The 20,058-nt window shown below is 38.1% G+C and overlaps 1 protein-coding gene across 1 annotated transcript in view; it reads right to left on the bottom strand.

The window, feature by feature from the left end:
• Window positions 1-18,243, bottom strand: part of LOC124711440 (protein FAM76A) — a 78,674-nt gene extending 60,431 nt beyond the window's left edge. Inside the window, exons 1-3 of the mRNA XM_047241516.1 lie at window positions 18,037-18,243; window positions 17,785-17,849; window positions 7,917-8,130 (exon numbers count right to left, since the gene is read on the bottom strand). Of these exons, the coding sequence (XP_047097472.1) occupies window positions 7,917-8,130; window positions 17,785-17,849; window positions 18,037-18,123 (366 nt within the window). The 5' untranslated portion in view covers window positions 18,124-18,243. The remainder of the gene's footprint in view (window positions 1-7,916; window positions 8,131-17,784; window positions 17,850-18,036) is intronic.
• Between the last annotated feature and the right edge of the window lie 1,815 nt (window positions 18,244-20,058).

Here is a 20,058-nt window from a genome sequence, read left to right as displayed (position 1 = left end):
AACATCAAGAAGTTTGTCAATGTTATTGGATGACTGGTAACCATGGAATATTAAATAAATGATGCCACTGATATATCAGAAGAGATAAACTCCAATTGTTTTTGGACATTGGTTTGTTACTGTCCATGATTCATAGTGTGTGACTCAAAAGTCTGTTAACATTTGAAAATGCGCTAATTCAAGGAATAATGAAGACAAGAGGTAAAAATTGATACATATGCTTGAAATGGCACAGTGTTTTACTGAAATCAACAACAAGTGCAGAAAAACTGGCTATCAGATGGCAATGGACAGCAAAATGTCAATGATATCATACGAGAATCATATATAAAATGAGCTGTAGTGAGAGAGGGTGTCAGATGCATCAGCAATCGCGGCATGTTGACTTTACCAGGAAAGACACTGTCAGTGAAGCTTTACAATCAGAATGAAGAATCCGTGTCTGCAGGTTCAAGATCCTATTGTCATGAGGGTATTTGAACTGTTAAAGGTCCTGTAACAAGTGTTATTGAGAAGAAAATTATCACACAGTCCAAAGCAACATTTTGTTTAGATGATCAGCTGCACAGTGGGCGACCAGTCATAAGTGCTACTGCTACTCAGACAATTAGGAAGAAATGGAGACATTAGCGGGTTCAACTCTGCACAGTTAAGTCAGCAATTGTGAAGACACACATGGCACCAGGATTCCATGCACTACTGTTCAACGGAGTGCTAAGACACACCCTCAATGTTAGCTGTACAAAATCCAGTATCATCATGAACTGTTAGCCTCACTTTTTCGACTCAAGACAGTATCTGCAGTGTGGGCACTTCAAAAAATGGGAGATGATGATGATTGGTTGTCTAACGTGTTGTGGACCAATGAAGCCCATTTCATAATCTGAGGGTCTCTCAACAACCACAACTGAAGAACTTGAGCTGCTGAAAATCTTTGAACTGTTGTGAAAACCACACTGCATGACGAGAAAATCACGGTGTGGTGTGGATTTAGTACATCAATGATAACTATACCCTTTTTCTTTGAGGAAATGCGGGACACTGCTATTCAAACAGTCAGTGTGATGGAAGTGAGGTATGCCAGTATGTTACAGAATCACGCCATCCCTAGCCTGGCTGATAAAACCGTGTTAGAATGTGAGGTGGTGATTAGCCCTGTACTGCTACACGTGCGAAATATTTCTTGCGAACATCATTTGATGATGATTGCGTGATGAGCCGCTAGTTCCGTCATGCTTGGCCACCCAAGGTTCCTGAACTCAATCCACATGATTATTTTATTTTTTTTTTGAGGGGGGGGGGGGGGGGGGTATCTTTATCTGAAGCCTTAACTCTACCATGATTTATCTCATTAGGGATGCTGAAAACCATACCTACTGGTAAGTTGTACAATGCTGTTCACAATATTGTCCCTCAACCACAAATATTTATGATGAATGATGGCAGACACAAGCATTTGTTATAAAGAACATCATCTATGCTAATCATCAATTACTATGCTAATCATAGCTTTTTTATCATATGTAGCACCATCTGTTGGTTGTTTTGTGAACTTTCTTTTTAGTGTCAATGAAACGTCATGTCATTTCAAGCATGCGTCAATTTTTACCTCTTTATCTACATTATTACAAGAAGTATCGAATTTTCATACATTGACGGACTTCTGGGTCACCCTGTATATCCATCACTTCATGGTGCAGTGAGAGTGTGAGAGAGAGAGAGAGAGAGAGAGAGAGAGAGAGAGAGAGAGAGAGAGAGAGAGAGAAGATTGGCTTGCAAAAGCACGAGGAGTGGGTGGAGAGGGGAGGGAAGGAGGGTGGTACCTTCCAACTTCTCCCTACTCCAACATTTTATGAAATTTGCAGCTGGAAAACATTTTGAGGCAAATGAAGAAGTTATGGCAGATACAGGGAGATATTTTAAAGGTAATTCACAACTGCTCTTCAAGAATCAAATACATCCACTGGATACTTCTTGGATCTTGGAGAGCTGCATCAAAACAGTCTTTAAACTTAAGTCCATAGAAACATGCTGGACTAAATGAATTTACGTAAGTGGTAAACTGTGAAATAATTGACGTATATTTGAGCTAAAAGCAGTATCTCACTGACCAGCTGACAAATTTTAAACTAAACTTCGTATTATACACTGCTCAGAAGCTGTATGTGATCCTGAAATTCTAAAATGACAGGTCTAATAAAATTTACAATATAACATATTCACTTCAACAAAGGTCTGGATGACACCACAGAATAAGTCTACTTGTACGAAGATGGAGGATTAAATGGCGACAAGAAAACAGATGGCAGTACCTTAAAATGAGAACAAGAAAGAACCCTGAATCATGAATTTCTTTATAAATATCCAACTAAAAATGATTGTTTAAGAAATAACATGTAATCAAAGATTGAAACAACATGGAGCAATTCTAAGGAAAGCTACATACAAACAATAATAACGCAAGTTGGAATGAAAACTTTGCTAGCTTCCAGACAATCTTGCCCAACACAACCCTTCACCCCAATCTACCCGCCGAACTGTCATCCCAGCATTTTAATTTCAGCTGGCACAAAAATTGCACATGTATTTTTGTGTGTCTATCAACAGCTCAATCCTTCTACTATTCAGTGTAAAGTTAAGTAAACTGAAAGAATATAACAGCATGCCACTGGAATTGTAACCAGTCAGTATTATTGCATTAGAAAGCTACAGGACGAATTTTTTTACAGGAAATATTTGAAGTAAGATAATTATAATTTTGGGACAAGTGGTTATGTAACTTCAATGAACCATACTTTCAATATACCGTAAATTAAATCTGTACCTCCACTTTCACTTCTGTGTAGAATTCATGAGCACAAAGTCCTCTCTCGTACTTTTAAAAAATTCCATTCTAGAATGCAACAGGTAGGGAAGTAATCAACCACAATATGTATTCTATGTACAGCATACAGTGGACTGCAAAGTATAGTGCATTCTTTATTATAGCCTACTCACAGGCATTCATCAAAGTCTCCTCATCCCTCAAACGAGAGGACAATTCTACATATGTTTTAGTGACCATAACTAAACCTAATGTATCATTTGTCAAGCAATGAGCTGTTCGTCCACAGAAATGCATGTTCCAGGAAACTGAATTTAAGTACCAAAATGCACCATTGCCTTTCCAGGCTGACAATTTGCTTTGCCAGTGAGTACATATTCTCACTGTCAAAGAAGGAATATCAACAATGTAAGAAAATATAGTTTGCTAATGACCATAAAGAAGACATTAAATTGCATACAGGTATAATTACAAGACACTTACATACGAATACATATAGATTTCAGCCACAGCCTTCATCAGCAAAAGAGAAACACACAACATTCTTACACACAAGCAAGCACACCTCATGCACTCATGACTGCCAACCTTAGCATCTAGTGCCGGAATGCAGCTATCATGTGGGATGCAAGGAGCAATCTGGACGGAGTGGGGAAGGGTAATAGCAGTGTACAAGTAGGTAGACAGGTGAACGCTGTCTGGAGGAGTGTGCAGGGACTAGAATGACAACAAGTGCAGCATTAGGAGATTGTGGAGCAGGAAGGTGGGGAAAAGAGGAGCGAAAAAAGAGAGGAGCAGGGAAAGATGGGCAGATGCGTTGGCAGAGGACGGTAAACAAACACGGTGGGAGATGAGAATGGGAAGTAGTTGATAGGATAGAGGGGATGGAAATTGTTGGGGGGAGGGTTTAAGGCAATATGTTATCTTGGGTTGAGGCCGGGATGGTTGCGGAAGTGGAGAATGTGTTGTGAAGATAACTCCCATTTGCGCAGTTCGAAACAGCTGCTGGTGGTAGGAAGGATCCAGATGACTCAGGTAGTGAAGCAACCACTGAAATCATGTATGTTATGTTCAGCTGCGTGTTGTGCCACAGGGTGGTCTCCTCTGCTCTTGGCTGCAGTATGGCAGTGGCCGCTCATTCTGGTGGACAGCTGGTTGGAAATCACACCAACATAAAAAGCTGCACAAGGATGGCAGCAGAGCTGGTAAATGACATGGCTGCTTTCACAGGTGGCCCTGCCCATGATGAAACAAAGTAAACCTGTGACAGGCCTGAAATGGGGAATGCTGTGTGGGTGGATTGGGCAGGACTTGCAGTTTGGTCTTCCACAGGAATATGATGCTTAAGGCAAGGGGCTGGGATAGGGAGTGGCACGGGCAGACTAGGATGTTGTGGAGGTTGGGTTGGCAATGGAACACCACTTTATGAGGGGTGGGATGTTTCTTGGGTAGGATGTTCCTCATTTCAGGGCATCATGATAGGTAATCATCAAAGCCCTGGTGAAGGATGTGGTTCAGTTGTTCCAGGCCAGAGTGGTACTGAGAGACAAGTGGGCACTCCTCTGTGGCTGATTCTTGGAAGTGGTGGGAAGATTGAGGGTGTGAGGTGAAATGGCATGGGAAATCTGTTTGCAGACTAAGTCTGGGGGACAGTGCCTGTCTGTGAAGGCCTTAGTGAGATCTTCAGCATACTGAGCAAGGGAGTTCTCTTCACTGCAGATATGCTGTCCCTAGGTGGCCAGGCTGTTATGGCAGGGGTGATTTGTCATCCCTTCCATACCCAAAAATTATTTAATTACCTATCGTTATGCCCTGAAATGAAGGACATCCTACCAGAGATAATTCCCACCCTTTCTAAGGTGGTGTTCTGTCACTCATACAACCTCTAGAACATCCTAGTCCATCCCAATGCTACTCCCAATCCTAACCCCTTGCCACAAGGATCATATTCCCTGTGGAAGAGCAAGGTGTAAGACCGCCCAATCCATCCAACCTGCACTTCCTATTCCAGTGCTGTCACAGGTTTATCCTACCAAATACAGGGCTGGGCCACCTGTGAAAGCGGTCATGTCATTTACCAGCTCTGCTGCAATTATTGCACAGCTTTTTATGTTGGTATGACTATCAACCAGCTGTCCATCAGAATGAACGGCCACTGCCAAACTGTAGCTAAGAGCAAAGGAGAATGAATACCTGGGCACAACATGCAGCTGAACATAAACTTGATTTCAATGGCCGCTTCACTACCTGAGCCATCTGGATGCTTCTTACCACCAGTAGCGTTTTCAAACTGCAGAGATGGGTGTTATCCTTACAACACATTCTCCATTTCTGTAGCTATCCCGGCCTTCATCTACAGTAACATACTGCCCCACAACCTCCACCCATGATTTTCCACCACCTCTATCCTATCTCCTCCCCATTCTTGTCTCCAATCCTGTTTATTTGGCACCATCTGCCAACACACCTGCCGATCTTTTCCCACTCCTCTCCTTTTCCCCCCACCTCCCAGCCCCAAAACCTCTTGATGCTGCACTTCTTGTCTTTCTAGTCCCTGCACACTTCAGCAGCCGTTGTCTTTCTAGTCCCTGCACACTTCACCAGTCATCATTTTGTCTCTCCCAGCCTGTACACTACTACCCGTTCCCCTTCCCCACCCCATCCAGGTTGCTGCTTGCATCCCACGTGATAGCTGCATTCCAATACAAGATGCTGAAGTTGGCGATCATGTGTGCATGAGGTGTACTTGCTTGTGTTTCTTGTTTGCTAATGAAGGCTGTGGCAGAAAGCTTTATGTAAGTGTCTTAGTAGCAATCTGTCTTTTCCTACATTGTTGATATTCCTACTTGGACTTTCCACTGTCTTTACAAACAAGAAATCAATTTCAAAAAACAATTGCACAAATCTACATCCCCTTTTCCTGATACATAAAAGCAGCAGCAGCAGCAGCATTAACAGTAGTAAAACATGCAGGAGAAGCTTCAGCAAAAGTGGCAGTGGCAATAGCAATAATAGTACTAATATGAAAAGCAACAGTACAAATAAGTAAAACTATTCAATTTTGTGCTGATCAAATTAAAAACAGCTGAGGAGTGTTTCCTTAAATCATAAATTAATTTCTTGTGTTTCCAGTTAAACAAATCTTCTCAAAACAAAATGCTCGTACCATTGTCCACAAGTCACACATTATATGCGTTGATCATGTTATAGTAATAAATGTTATACAGAAATTAAACTGAATAATTTTACTGGCTGTTTATTTTGTGTTTGCTTGTAAGCTTATTTCTATTGGAAATTACTGACATTGCCACCATCTTCCAGTTATGATTATTCCCATTTTCAACATAGCAACGCCACAGAAAACTTATACACAAACATAGAAAATCGTCAGAAAACTTTTCAGATAGCAGTAAGTAATATTTGATATCGAACTTTATATTATATTCACCAATGGTGAGAGATCAAACACATCCCACCCCTTTTTTCTTTTTCTTCTTTTCTCTCTCTCTCTTTTTTTTTTGGGGGGGGGGGGGGGGGGGGGGGGAGCATAATGACCTTTAACAATGCAATATACAGCAAGAAATTTCTCTGTTTGAAAGAATAGTGATGGAATCCAGCATGTTTCAATCACTGAACTGTTACGATATTTTTGTTGCCAATTTACAATGAAAAAGAGAGTAAGCATTTGCAGATCATCATCAAATCTACTTATCACAGCTTTCAATGCTGACAAGTACGACATTTATACTCTGTTTCTCTTTCTTGTCTGAATTTTTTTTACCTACTCAATGCTGAAGACAAGCCGACCCCCCCCCCCTCCCCACCACCCGTTTTAACAGCTGCGTATTACAGAAAAACTGTGGGTCACATTTTCCATATTTTTCAAAATTTTCTATGGGTTCTATTTCCCACTGTATTTTATCACCTTGCAAATTACCAACCTTAAGATATTCAGATTAGATTCTTGAAAAATGGCAGGATGGAGGAAGAAATTTACAATCCATCAGCCAATATCACAAACCTAATGAAATCTTTTAGTCACATTAATATATTGACAACATCATGAAAACACACTAAAACTTAAGATGAACAACACTATTCATTGTACTGTTATCTGTTACTCAACACACTACAATCAGTTTCAGTAACTACAGTATGCAAGTAATACTGGTAACTCTATCCCAAATTAATTATACAAGATACAACTAAGAGCGTATTTCAGAACTGCATACATTGGGTCATCATAACAAGTAGTAGCTTGACAAAAATTTGTTCTCCTATTAGACCAGGGGTTTAAAAGGTGAGCCTCACATAGTTACAAGTCAAGAATATTTTACTGACCAAAGTTTTGCAATAAAACGTTGTTATATTGAACTATTCTTTTGACTATCACATACTTTTATTAATTCACTAATTTCTCCAAATCATGTTACGAGTAAAATGTTGCCCTTAGGAAGGTTGTGATATGAATAACGTATGTTGTTTTCACTGTTGATGCCCCCTTAACAAACCAGATGTATTCTCAATCTGCTGGACAGTTCTACATATTCAGTGAAAGATCTAATTTAGAAACCACAAGGCTCTCACTACACACACTTTAGTGTGTTTCATAAATAGCCAAGATTCTTCAACTGGTTCATTACAACAACACATTTCTGTTGTCAGATGACTGGGAAGCGGGGGAGAAAAATCTGGTACATCCAGAGACTTGTTTATAACCGTGTTGTTAATATGCACCACATTGTAACACTCTAATCAACAGTAGTTTCCTGCACCAGTAATATTAAACCATAAGTATATTTTTTAATTCTCTTGTAGGACAAAGGTAGTCTCAACAGTTTTGAAACTGAACTGTATTCAAGTACAAATATTTTTTTTTTTTTTTTACCATCATATCCAATATTAAAATTGCACCATAAAGCAATAAAATTTGTACAATGAATGTTCTTAAATGTTAATTACAACAGTTTTACAAATTTCTTTTTTTTTTACAAACTTTTCACTTTCTTGTACAACTTATCTGGCCTATAGAGACTACTTTCATATCATCTTTGTATCTGTTGTTGTTTCACACGTAGTGGTGTAACTATACCTTCTTATCTTCATCTTTCCTATCAAAAGCACATTTTTGTTTGCACTGTTCACAAGTCACCGGAGGACCATATTTCTTCTCAGAGTTGGTACAACGTTGACACTTGTTCCCGATGAATGCTGCTATTGTATTGCAATATTCACAAGCTGAAGGTTTACCGAACTGCTTTACATTCTGCTCACATTTTTTACAAATTGCACTGGGGCTTCCTTTACTGAGAACAAAAGAGAGATACAATCTGTGTTACTGGGGTTGTCTTGAAATCGACATTGTATCACAAAGTAAGTCAATACATTCCATACAAAACACAGTATATTACGTCAGATTAAGCTATGCAGTTTTCAAACTAACTGGAATCAATAAATCAGTTGATACTGTAACCGAAAGTTTAAATTTGTATTAATATCTAGGAGAACTGAAAGTCCAGGATGAAACAATGACAGTATTATGAAATGGATAGATTACTACTCACAACATAGATGAGACATTGAGATGCAAAAAGGCATAATGAAAAGACTGTTATACAGTTAACAGTCTTTTTATTGTGCCTGTTTGCAACTCAACATCTCCTCTATATGGCGAGTAGCACTCGATTTTTTTCATAATACTGGTGTCTTGCAGAACTAATTTACAAGATGCTTCAGCACAACCACATTAATCCGTAACTGTGATTAGGCTATAACATTTTTATTGTGCACTACTATTCTTTATGTTATTGGCAGGTATACACAACAGGAAATGAAGGTTAAAAAGGGCAAGGGAAACTGCAAACAACTCTATACATGGCACCAAGTCCAAGGGGAAAATACAAACTGCACTTGCAAGGGAAAGCCAGAATATAGATGCAAAAAGATACAAATTGCCTACAACATCATAAATAAGGTACCAAGTTTGACTATAATTCTTCATGTACGATTTGAAGGAAAAACCAAAGAAAGGAAATAGGAATCTCACCCTGATGATTCACCCATAACTACAGTTTTAAACACATAGATGAATTAATCAAATGAACGAATCAAATAGTAGCAAGCACAGAATTTAACCAACGGAGAGAAACAATCACAACTCAAAATTCTGATAATTTAGTGAAGTCCTGAACAGGACAAAACAATCAATAAATCATATTACAAAAATAGCACTTGGCAGGAGAAATACCGTAAACAACAGATGGGCAAGGAAATGTACACAAGGTGTCTAAAAAAGGAGAGGAAAGGGTGGAGGGGCAAGCGTTGAATAAGATTTGGGTGTGTTAACCAAACTTCGCAGTGCTGCCCAAATGCTTTCATCCGTGATGTAACTGCTTTGTGCGACATTATGACAGTGTGGTGTATTCGAAATGGATTGTGTTTATACGGACCGTACTGCAGTATGTGGTGATACTCAACAGCGTGGGAAGTTTATGTTTCTACACTGTTTGAGGCTGACAGTTATTCTCTGGCTCCTTGAGAGCTGTTGTTGAGAATAATGCTGGAAGAATTTTTGGGCATTCGTTAGTGAGTTATTTTATTGTTGGCAGTTGTGGATAATAGATTTGTTTTCAGGTTTGGTATTGTTAGAGTAGTATGTTGTTCATTGTCAAGGGTTTAATTTTACGTTCCAATTTTTGTTAGTTATGGATACAAGAATGAAGTTCACAAGAAGGATTCTGCATGCTGCAATGGGGGACAACATGTTAGCCCTGATTAAATTCCCTCTGTTATTCGGTTTAGTTGCTGACTGTGAAGTTCTACATTTACAGAGAAGTATGAGAATGTTCAAAATTGTTGCATTTCAGACGTGGGAGCATTAGTAGTTATTTTGGTATGTCTACATTATTAAGACTGCTATATGTCTAGTTTGTCCCCACCCACTACCCACCTAATTTCTACAGTTACCCCTTCAGTTTCATGTTATTTCTGCAATCAAATGTATTTAATATTATTTGTAACTGTTCGCATGCTTATTGAATGCTATAATTGTCGCAATGTTATACAATCTTAAAATAGTCCTCCATCTTGATATCAGCATATCTTAATCTCTTCTATCCCTGTCTGAAGCTGCCAAATTGTTAATTATATCACTTTATTTTCCTCCCAACTATTTACCATAATCTTGTTCCTATGTTTCCACCTTAATCATCTCTCCTCACTGGTTATCCTTTATACCATTTTGCCTCTGTAACATTACACATAACATCTCTCCTAGAATTTGTTTCTTGGTTACTATAATTTCATAATCTTGATTTCTATTCCAAATACTATTGTTGCGACCTCTTCTGACATCTTGGTTTTTATTATTATTATTATTATTTTTTTTTTTGGCAACTTCCGCAAGTTAAGGTTAAGGTACGTCCACACGATGCCTCTTTTCTCATCCGCAATCACAGACGTCTGGAAACAAAAGCGCATGCACAAAAATTAGTACAAAGAATGAAAGGTAAGCACATGTGCTGTGCTGTCCTGTCCAAACGTTGCTTCACTGTGCAAGCAGGCTGCTAAGAACCCATTTGTCTGCTTGGCTGTCTGTACTGTCTTTATTGTAATTAAGGGCAACAGAAAAAGAAAACATTAAAGTGGTAATGGGTAAAACAGCACATAAGTGTATGAGAAATACAAACCTCGTGAGATTCTGTTGACAAATTTCAGGAGGTCACAGTGAGATTTGAAATTTTCTGCTAGGGAAACTGCAGCTATACGGCTGGCAATGACGTATCATTATCTGGCAACCAGTGACATATATCAGTTTGAGCTATTTATTTCATACTACAGAACAACAGCATTTCGGTAAATGGTAATGAGCTTTTGGCGTCATTGGCCGGGAAGCCCCTTACGGGGCATGTCTGGCCGCCTTCGTTATTTTTCCTCAAACTGAGAAATACTTAAGGGAGGTTCTAAGATGTTACGTTATGTGAAGGTAGATTGACTTTCAGTATATTATTAGTATTTTATTTTATGAAAAGTTGCCTACACAACTTGAATGAAAAAAGATTATACACACATCAAGATGCCTTGACTCAACAAACTTGGGAATGCTACAGACCCCAGAATCCATTAGAATGGAGGTTGTGTTTTCATTTTTTATCAATGTCCTTCATTCCAGTTTCTATTGGTTTGTTGAGGAGCTACTCCGACTTCATATTTTTTTCTTTTCTTTTTCTTTTCAGGTATTATGGCCCTCACTTGTGTAATTAAGTCACCATAACAGGAATACCTATGCACAGTTTTCTATGCACTTTTCATAAGTTTGTAGTCTCCTCTCTTTTGATTTCCTACTCCGAGACTTATCTTCTTCTTTACAGTAATACGATCAGAGACTTTATCCAACACTTGACACTAAGCGCATCACACCTCAAATTTCTACTCAAATACTCTTTAGAAGTGGCATTCCATGACTCCTCCTGGTTTTCAGTGTGCTTTCCTTGGAGTCCACAGACATTACTGCTCATAAATCGTCTTAAAGCTTAACTTCAACACATTACACAACCAAACACATATTGGCCCCACCTGCCTGTCTACTGAACAGTGCACGAGATCACAACCAAACTCGGGTTGCAACGCACTATGACAAAGGCCCTCCAATTCGAAGAAATTATGCAGCCACAATTATGCTTACCTGCTTGCATTGTTGGAAATGTAAGCGGATGTGCACAGTTGAACTGAGAAAAGGCATTGTGTGGACACACATTTAAGCAAGTAAGGTGTCACACTGGAAAGACATCAGACTCATAGTTAAGAGGACGGTTGCCCAAATAGCTGTCCACCCATCCAAATTTAGATTTTCTGGTGTTTCTTAAGTTAAATGCTGGAATCGTTCCTTTGTTGTCCCAGTTTGTTGTCTGTTTCACACTAAATTCTTACTGCTATTAATCAAGATGATACACGTACCCCTTTCAATTTCTATACAGCTTAAATTCTGATGACATTTTAGTCTCTCAGTTCTGATTGTGAAAGACAGTAAATAGGACTGTATTATCTGTTTATGCACTTCCCAGAAGCGTACGTCTCCAGAGAGAATTTTTAAGCCTCTATTTGAATGTTAAACTACCTTGTGTTTTCAAGAACTGAAGTAAAAAGTTGTCTTCACACCATTCGTATAGTTACTTTAGTACAGAGAGGGTGGGCATCTATGAAACAGCATGATCTGTAGCGAGGATAAGTGTCATATCTACAAAAGTAGGATGTCCTTTTTACATGTAGTGTATTAACTGGAGGTACTATATATTTTGCCCCCTAAAGAAAGTACTCGCCGGCAGTTCTGTCTTATAGCTTATTACTTCAAAACGAAACACTGATTACAACCATCGTATCCTTAACTTGTAAATTTCAATGTTAAAAAGAAGGAACTCTTAAAACTTCACAGAATAACTGTACAATATTTAATTCCCTAGATTATATGACAGTTCTGAAGATTTAGGTAGACAACTTTACATAAACCTGTAAAAGAAAGGAAGAGTATGCCACACGTACTTTCTGGAAAAATGTCATAAGTCATACTGATCCCACTGCTCATCTACAAGTAACAAGCTTCCAGAGTATCGCGTATCTGTTGATTGAGAGACAGACAGTATGCAAGCTTAAGATAAAACGAAAAACAAAATTAATTCACAATGAATAAATCTAAATATAGCAGATGGTATCTAGAGAGAGTACTTGGACTGACAAGCTATTCTTTAAATCAATACCTTACTGTAAATGTTCAGTTTCAACCACCAGCTCATTATTATTACAAACTTCAGTTCCTTTCAATTGTGTTGCGAGAGCACCTAACTAAAATCACAAAATTTACAAGAACGGGCAATTTAGAACACAATTACCATGAACTTGTTGTATTAAATTTTACATCAATTCTGGTAAATGTCCTTGCAGAAAGGTGTTCACTATTTTAATTCTAAGAAGACAGATTTCAGCTTGCTTGTTGTTACTAGTCAAGAAACTAACACAGATAACTCTTGAGCCTTCTGATTTCAGATAGAAGTCAGTACACCTTATGAAACTAAAGAAGCAATTTGATGGTCTATTGAACCAACAGCAATAACATCAGTGAGTTACATACTGGACATTGCCATACACCAGTCATGAGATGTTTTTGTTGTGTGGTACAGCAAAATAATTTTGATGATATGTAGAAGGCGCAATGTCAGACATAAGGGCCTACTGTCTAATTATGGCCCAGAAAACAATGTATTTTTACTTTCAAACCCCTGAGAATCTCTATGTATTAAAGCTACTAAACTTGACCACAAAAGAAATAATGCTAAAGAGGGCCACCCAGTTCCATAAATAAATCAACATTGGTCGAATACTAGGGAAGAATTTGTATTCAATATAAAAAGAAGAAGACACCAACTACCCACAAGATAAAATAATGGCTACGAGATCTATGAGGATAAATGAGACCAGAAGCATCAGACAAAAGAGGTATCTTGAGGCAATATTCTTTTTGACCAGTACAATGGTGTATCACAGAGCCTAATCACCACTGCAGACTGAAAAATTTGCTAAGTTACAGAATCACTTTCAGGCTGTGCAACATTACAGAAGTAATACAAACACATAATCAGAACTATTGCAAATAAAAATAAGGATGATTTCATCTCAAATCATACAGGTCATGTCAACTCGTGGTCATGAATTTCCCCAGGAAAAAATATATATTAGACCTCTATATCATAAGTGTTAAGAAATAAAGTATTTTCATTTTATATTAATTTTTGAAAAACATGTGTTTTGTAAATAACTTTTAAAACAGATATATATCAAAACAAAAGTACTGGAGACCTGGCAGATGTTTAGCGTTAAAGCTCCCACTCAAAGTGTTGAAACTTAGTTGATACACATACATGGGCCTCCTTTAACTTACAAATTTAAGACAAAAATATGAAATTTAAATTAATTTTTCCACTTAAAGAATATTGTAAATATTTATTACTAAAAATTTAAAAAGTTGCATCTTTGCAAATTATTTACTCGCAATCCCCCATCCGAAAGCTTTTGAGAATTATGCGAAACACTGTTTGGTTAATACGTTAGTATTCAGTATGAACACAGTGTAAAGTGTTAAAAAAAATTTCAACATTCTGTATATTTTGCATCACTGAATTTCTAGCATAAAATATGCATGTTGGCAATACTGTTTCCAGTGCTCTTCTGTTTATAATAAACAAATGAGAACTTGCACAAAAACCATTCTGCATCGAGTTTTGTGTCTAGTTCGAATTATTTTGAAGATACAATGTCAATGAGGAGATGCAGAAGTGAAACAGTGAGGTGTGTGGACAATGAAAAAGAGCCACAAGAAGGTGGTGTTTAAGAAAAGTGAAAACTCTTCCCAGTGGTCGGAATTAAGTCAAGAGGTACTGCAGAAATATCTTGGTCCTCATGCAACGATATTAGCATTTCCATTGTGCAGGAATTGCTAACTAACTACAAGAAGAAATTTAGTGACAATCCACCTGAACGATCACCATCACCCGAATGTGAAACTGAAGAAGACAATGGAGACGTTTACATTCCTAGGTGTGAAGTAGTTGATGTGTTGAATGTTAGCACTTCTTCTGTAGCCCCTACCACACCCCCCCTTAAATGTCCACGAAAGGTAAGAAGAAAACAGTATGTAAAAAGAAAAGTGGAAGAAATTGAAATAAGTTTTACAAAAGTAACATCTTCAATACTGTGACATTTATAATGTAGATGCACTTGGTGCAGAACCTGAAGATAGTGATATGTACACAAAATGTGACGTGCTGTTTCAGAACCTAAATATTGCTATCTCAGCAACCACCAATACTGAGAAGGTACAGATACTGACCCTGATACCAGGTAGCTATTCTAAGCAGCAGATACAGACATACATATCCATTTCCTCACATTATCTGATTTCAAAAGCTCATAAAATAAAGAATGAGAAAGGTACCTGAGCATGCCTAGATTCTTACTGTGGGCATCCATCGTAAAATGATAAGCTTACTGTTGCTCCAGAATATTATTTAAGCGATGACAAAGATTGAAGCAGGCAAAGTCCTAATCAAGCTCATGTAATCTGTTAGTGAAAATCATGAAAAAGTTAGAAAGATATACAACAAGATAAATATGAGAAGCATAGCTCCTAACGAAAAAGGAGAACCCGAATTTGATAATTGGTCTCACAAAATTCCACTCCTTACGCCCAAAATGGCTAAAATGCCAGCCAGTTAAGGAAATATACATATATATTTAAAATACTAATTTGAAATTTGTTTTGCAATTAAGCAGTGTCACAGAAAATAAGTAAGCCTATACAGAGATGGACCTGATGCTTTTGTGTGTACGTCAAGAGCTGCAAGATAAATGTTAGTTGTAGGAGGGTGCAATGTGTCCTGGTGCTGAAATGGTGGCTCTTGAAGCATTACACCTTCACGATACTGACAAGGACATAACCTATGCATTGTGGTAGGGAGTAGAGTTGGTGAAGAAGATAGTAGAGCCAGAGAAGTTTATTACAGAGGTTAGGCATTGGGTCATGAGAGGAATAGCTCACCATCACATCTGGAGGATCCCGAGCTAGGCCATACATAAGTAAAATCAGCCATAGCCCAGGCCATGGAGGGGAGGAGGAGGAGATTAGTGTTTAACGTCCCGTCGACAACAAGGTCATTAGAGACGGAGCGCAAGCCCGGGTGAGGGAAGGATGGGGAAGGAAATCGGCCGTGCCCTTTCAAAGGAACCATCCCGGCATTTGCCTGAAGCGATTTAGGGAAATCACGGAAAACCTAAATCAGGATGGCTGGAGACAGGATTGAACCGTCGTCCTCCCGAATGCAAGTCCAGTGTGCTAACCACTGCGCCACCTCGCTCGGTCCCAGGCCATAGCAGAAGTAAAATCAGCCATATCCCAGAATACTGAGACATTAGTTGTTCATTTCGACTTTGCTGAGAACTGGTCAACTACTTTCAGAACGAAATTGAAAGTTACCACTGGCACACATTATATGTATCAATATTCACACGTGTTGCTCACTTCCTTTGGAACATCACACTGTTTTGCTATTGTCAGTGATGATCTCATTCATGACAGTGCACATGCATTCTATGCTGTCAGCATAACTGATAACATATCATGCAAAGGGCATGCATTTCCTAAACATGTGTATTTGACTGATGATGCAGCATCTCATTTTAAAAACCACTTACAACTTTATGATCTTAGTCAACATTGTAGTACAGAAAAAAAAAGATATTTTCAGCAACAGGTCATGGAAAAAGTGTATGTGATGATGTAGAAGGTCTCTGTAAACATCTTGCAACAAGATTTGACCTCCAGTATGAGGCTGTTGATGCTGTAAGAGATGCTACTGTACTTGTACACACTGTATCAACATTAGTAACAAACAAGAAACTCTTAACTCTAAATGAAAGTACATTAAGGGAATTCCATTTAAAAAAGAGAGAAACCTGTGGTAGGACTTCAATCGAGTCACTACTGGGCTGTATCCCAGAGTGGCACAAACATTGGAAGAGTGATTAATCACAAAATGCAGCCTGTTACTGTGTGTGAAATGCAGGGACCACAGTATGTATTAGAAGACTTTGCAGTGAGCCACTTCATTTCTTGTGTGTATGACAATCAGTGGTGGGTGAGACAGAGCTGCAAGATATAACACTGTCCCCTTTGTGACCCCACCTAGTCCTGCTAATGCTTTCAGATGGCCATCATCAAAAGATCAGTGTGCAAATTCAGCTCGGCTATTCAAGTTCAAAGAGAAGCAGACGGATGAAAAAATGAACTCTTTTCAACAGTGCAGTTTTGACTGTTACACTTTAGGCAATTTTAATTCATGGAAAGTCATGAAGAAGTAAAATCATGACAGAAGACAATAATAATTTGACTCTATACCTCATTTTTGTTATAAAATGCCTTTGAAGAAATTTATGAATTGTTTTCCCACCCAACCATAATGTTGCAAAGTAATTATTTTGATTCAGAAATACCAGTTTTGCAAGACACTTAATCGCCCATAAGCTACGAACAAAAAGTATGGAAATCATACTTTTCGGGAACCTCACATTAGTTCACTGGTACCTCAAGAATGCAAATGAGACAAACATGGTTACAATAGTTATTGCCGATAGAGATAAACCTTGGGAACCTGCTGTTTATTACCAGAATGGAGTCATGGAAATAAATTCTTGTTTCTTGGGCAGCTTTGCACTGAACTGGCCCTCTAAATCCTATTTCTAATTACTGTACTTTGTTCCATTCATAAAATAAACAACACAACACAAAATTTTGTTCTTGCTACTAATATAGCAATAAAAATGTCTATTGATATCTTCATCATGTAGGATGAGATGGTTTGTTGTCAGTTGTTCCTTATGGGGTTTGTTACATAAGATTTATTGCTCTCTAAAGTAAATCTATATGCCAAAATAAATATTTATATATATAACTTCAACGTACTTAACTTACCTTACCTTACAAAATAAAAAAGGGGACAATATGAAAATTTCGCTTATCTCATCAAAGGAGCAGTCTATAGGATTCGAAATTCAATTTACACACTAGTTTAATGCGAGACGTTGGTAGTCATCATCATCAAACCTAAGGCAGGTTTAGGGTCAAAACTCATTTAAGAGTTTAACCCTGCCACATCACCGCAAGTTATTTAAACTGTAACAAATATCCTACACCAACAATAATACGGAAGTGATCTATAGTTCGCGATAAGAATGAAAATATAGATCAGAAAAGTTGTCACCAAGCACTTCTCTGAGATTCACTGCTTCGTCAATAATGGTCTGTTTTCATTCGATCAGCACAAAATATTTCCATGACGGAATTATAAATTGCTCGTCGCATCATAGCTTATAACTAATGTGGCAAGCAGCAAAATGGTTCAGCTAAAACGTCTTACCTTGTCTGCTGAAATTCAGACCTGCAGTAAGTACACTTCACAACTGGAAAAGCGCCACGGCATTCCTAAAACCAAGTAACAAACTTATAACACCTTCACTGAGTGTTGACGGTCTTAACTCTACAAACGCATACCAATATCACACTAGAAGAGATGAAAACAACTCAAGTAGAATCGATTCCATATACATAATTGGTAAGAAAACATGGAACACCTAAAACTACACCAGTAAATCAATTTCGCAAGACTTACTTTGCACAACTGTTGGCCAACGGAGAGTTCCTCGAAAGGGTGCCTCGAGAAACACTTGGAGCACGCAAATAAGGCGGACATGTTCATTTTCTAGTCTGTTTCCACAAGAATCATAACAAATTTTAATTTACAAATTTGTACAATTAAAACACAATGCGACACAAACTACAAATCCACCAACCGACAGCTTTCAACAGCTACAACGCCACAAAGATATGACTTACGGAGCAAAGATGAACAGAACACAAGATGAAAGTGCGGAGTGGAAAACATTCGCTCTATTAGATGTGCAAGTTTCCTCCTGTTGCTCAGTAACATCAAGGAGTATTAAAACAAAATTCTATATCTGAAAAGACAAATGACATTGCATAACGTCACAATTGCTATGTGACGTTCAAAAATTGTCATTCGTTTTGGAAAGTATCTTGAGCTGTTAGGCCTTTTGCGGACAGTGTTATTAAGTTAATGTTAAAAAAAAGAATGATGTAAGAGGAACCCAAGCCTTCATCAATTCGAGAAGTTCAATATTTTACATTTCTTTCAACGTGAAGAGGAGAAAGTAACTGCGCCACTGTCTTTCCCGATCTCGATATAAAAAAAGCCTGACCAACAAAATCACTGCATCATTGCTAATATCTACCTCCACGAAAAACCTACTGATTTTTATTCTTCTGAACCGGAAAGAAGTTAAAATGAGTGTGCAGCTGGATGTCACGCAACCCTGGGTGGACGATGCAGCCGAAAATTGCAGTGACCAAAGAATTGATGGCGGAGGTAAATCAAGTCTTTTGTAATTGTTTAAGTCGACTATGGTTTCCTTTATGGAGATTTAAATGTTACACATTATTTGTTCTGTTAAACTGAATGTTTGTTTCGCCACTGATGCAGCATAATTTTACCCTAAGTATAAAGATCTAATTCGTATTATTTTTACTACAACCTTTAATGTAAAGATGTCATTATACAAGATGACTACATAAGCATAAATATGTGCACCCTAGACAGCTAGAAATCAATTATTGTTTGTCATATCACAAGCTAATCAAAGATTTCGACTTACTGCCTTTTCTGCATACCTTCTTTTAAGTTTTGCTACTTCAATGAAGTTACATATTGTACTTAACTAGCCTTTATTAATTAATTAATTTCCTCTTAAAATCAACTATGCAAATAACAAAGTGATTATTGTTGACTGCCCTAATGACAACGTACTTGACGTCACAAATATTGCTGGCTGCAAGATCATTAGTCACTTCGAGTATTTAGGAGCTGTTGTCAACTGTACTGGAGATTGTGAGCCTGAGATCCGTAGGCACATTTCAATTGAGAGAAATTATACAGCAAAACGTGCTTGCATCTGGAAGGACACCTCTTCACCTCCGAGAAGAATCTCAGGCTCGTGTGAACTCTAATCTTCCCTGTCATGACCTATTCAGCAGAAATTTGAACAATGAAGGTGGCGGATCGTCTCAGGAGTGATGCTGTGGAAATATGGTGTTATAGAAAACGACTTCTATTACCTTGGAGAGCACATCAAACAGATGAATAGATTTTGGGGCAGCACAGCATCAGAACAAGACTGTCGACTCTTTTCAACAAAAATCTGTTGAAATATTTTGGTCACACTGCCAGAAAGCAAGAAGCAATGGAAAGAACATCGATAGCGAGAAAATTCGATGGCTAAAGACCTAGAGGATGCACACCATTATGATGGATTGAGCAAATTAATAGCTTGACTGAGATGAACTTGCAGCAGGCGCGTCACATGTGGCTTACCATACAATGCCACTACACTGTTGTGTAGATACACATGTGACACTTTCATCATCTTTGCGATATACACACATCACAGATGCATGTGACACAAAATACAAGTAAAATATTGTTATAAATATTTTAGCAAGCACCCACTAATGTTAGGAACATAATCCTCAACAATATGTTTTGAGAGTCAAGCTCACACCATCTGGCTTCATATGCTACATAAGGACGCACTTCAGACACACACAAGGTCAAAAGTGA

Source organism: Schistocerca piceifrons, chromosome 8 (assembly GCF_021461385.2).
Source record: "Schistocerca piceifrons isolate TAMUIC-IGC-003096 chromosome 8, iqSchPice1.1, whole genome shotgun sequence".
Classification (NCBI taxonomy): Eukaryota; Metazoa; Arthropoda; class Insecta; order Orthoptera; family Acrididae; genus Schistocerca; species Schistocerca piceifrons.
Note: the sequence above shows the minus strand (reverse complement) of the source record. Positions and strands in the feature narration are given on the sequence as shown.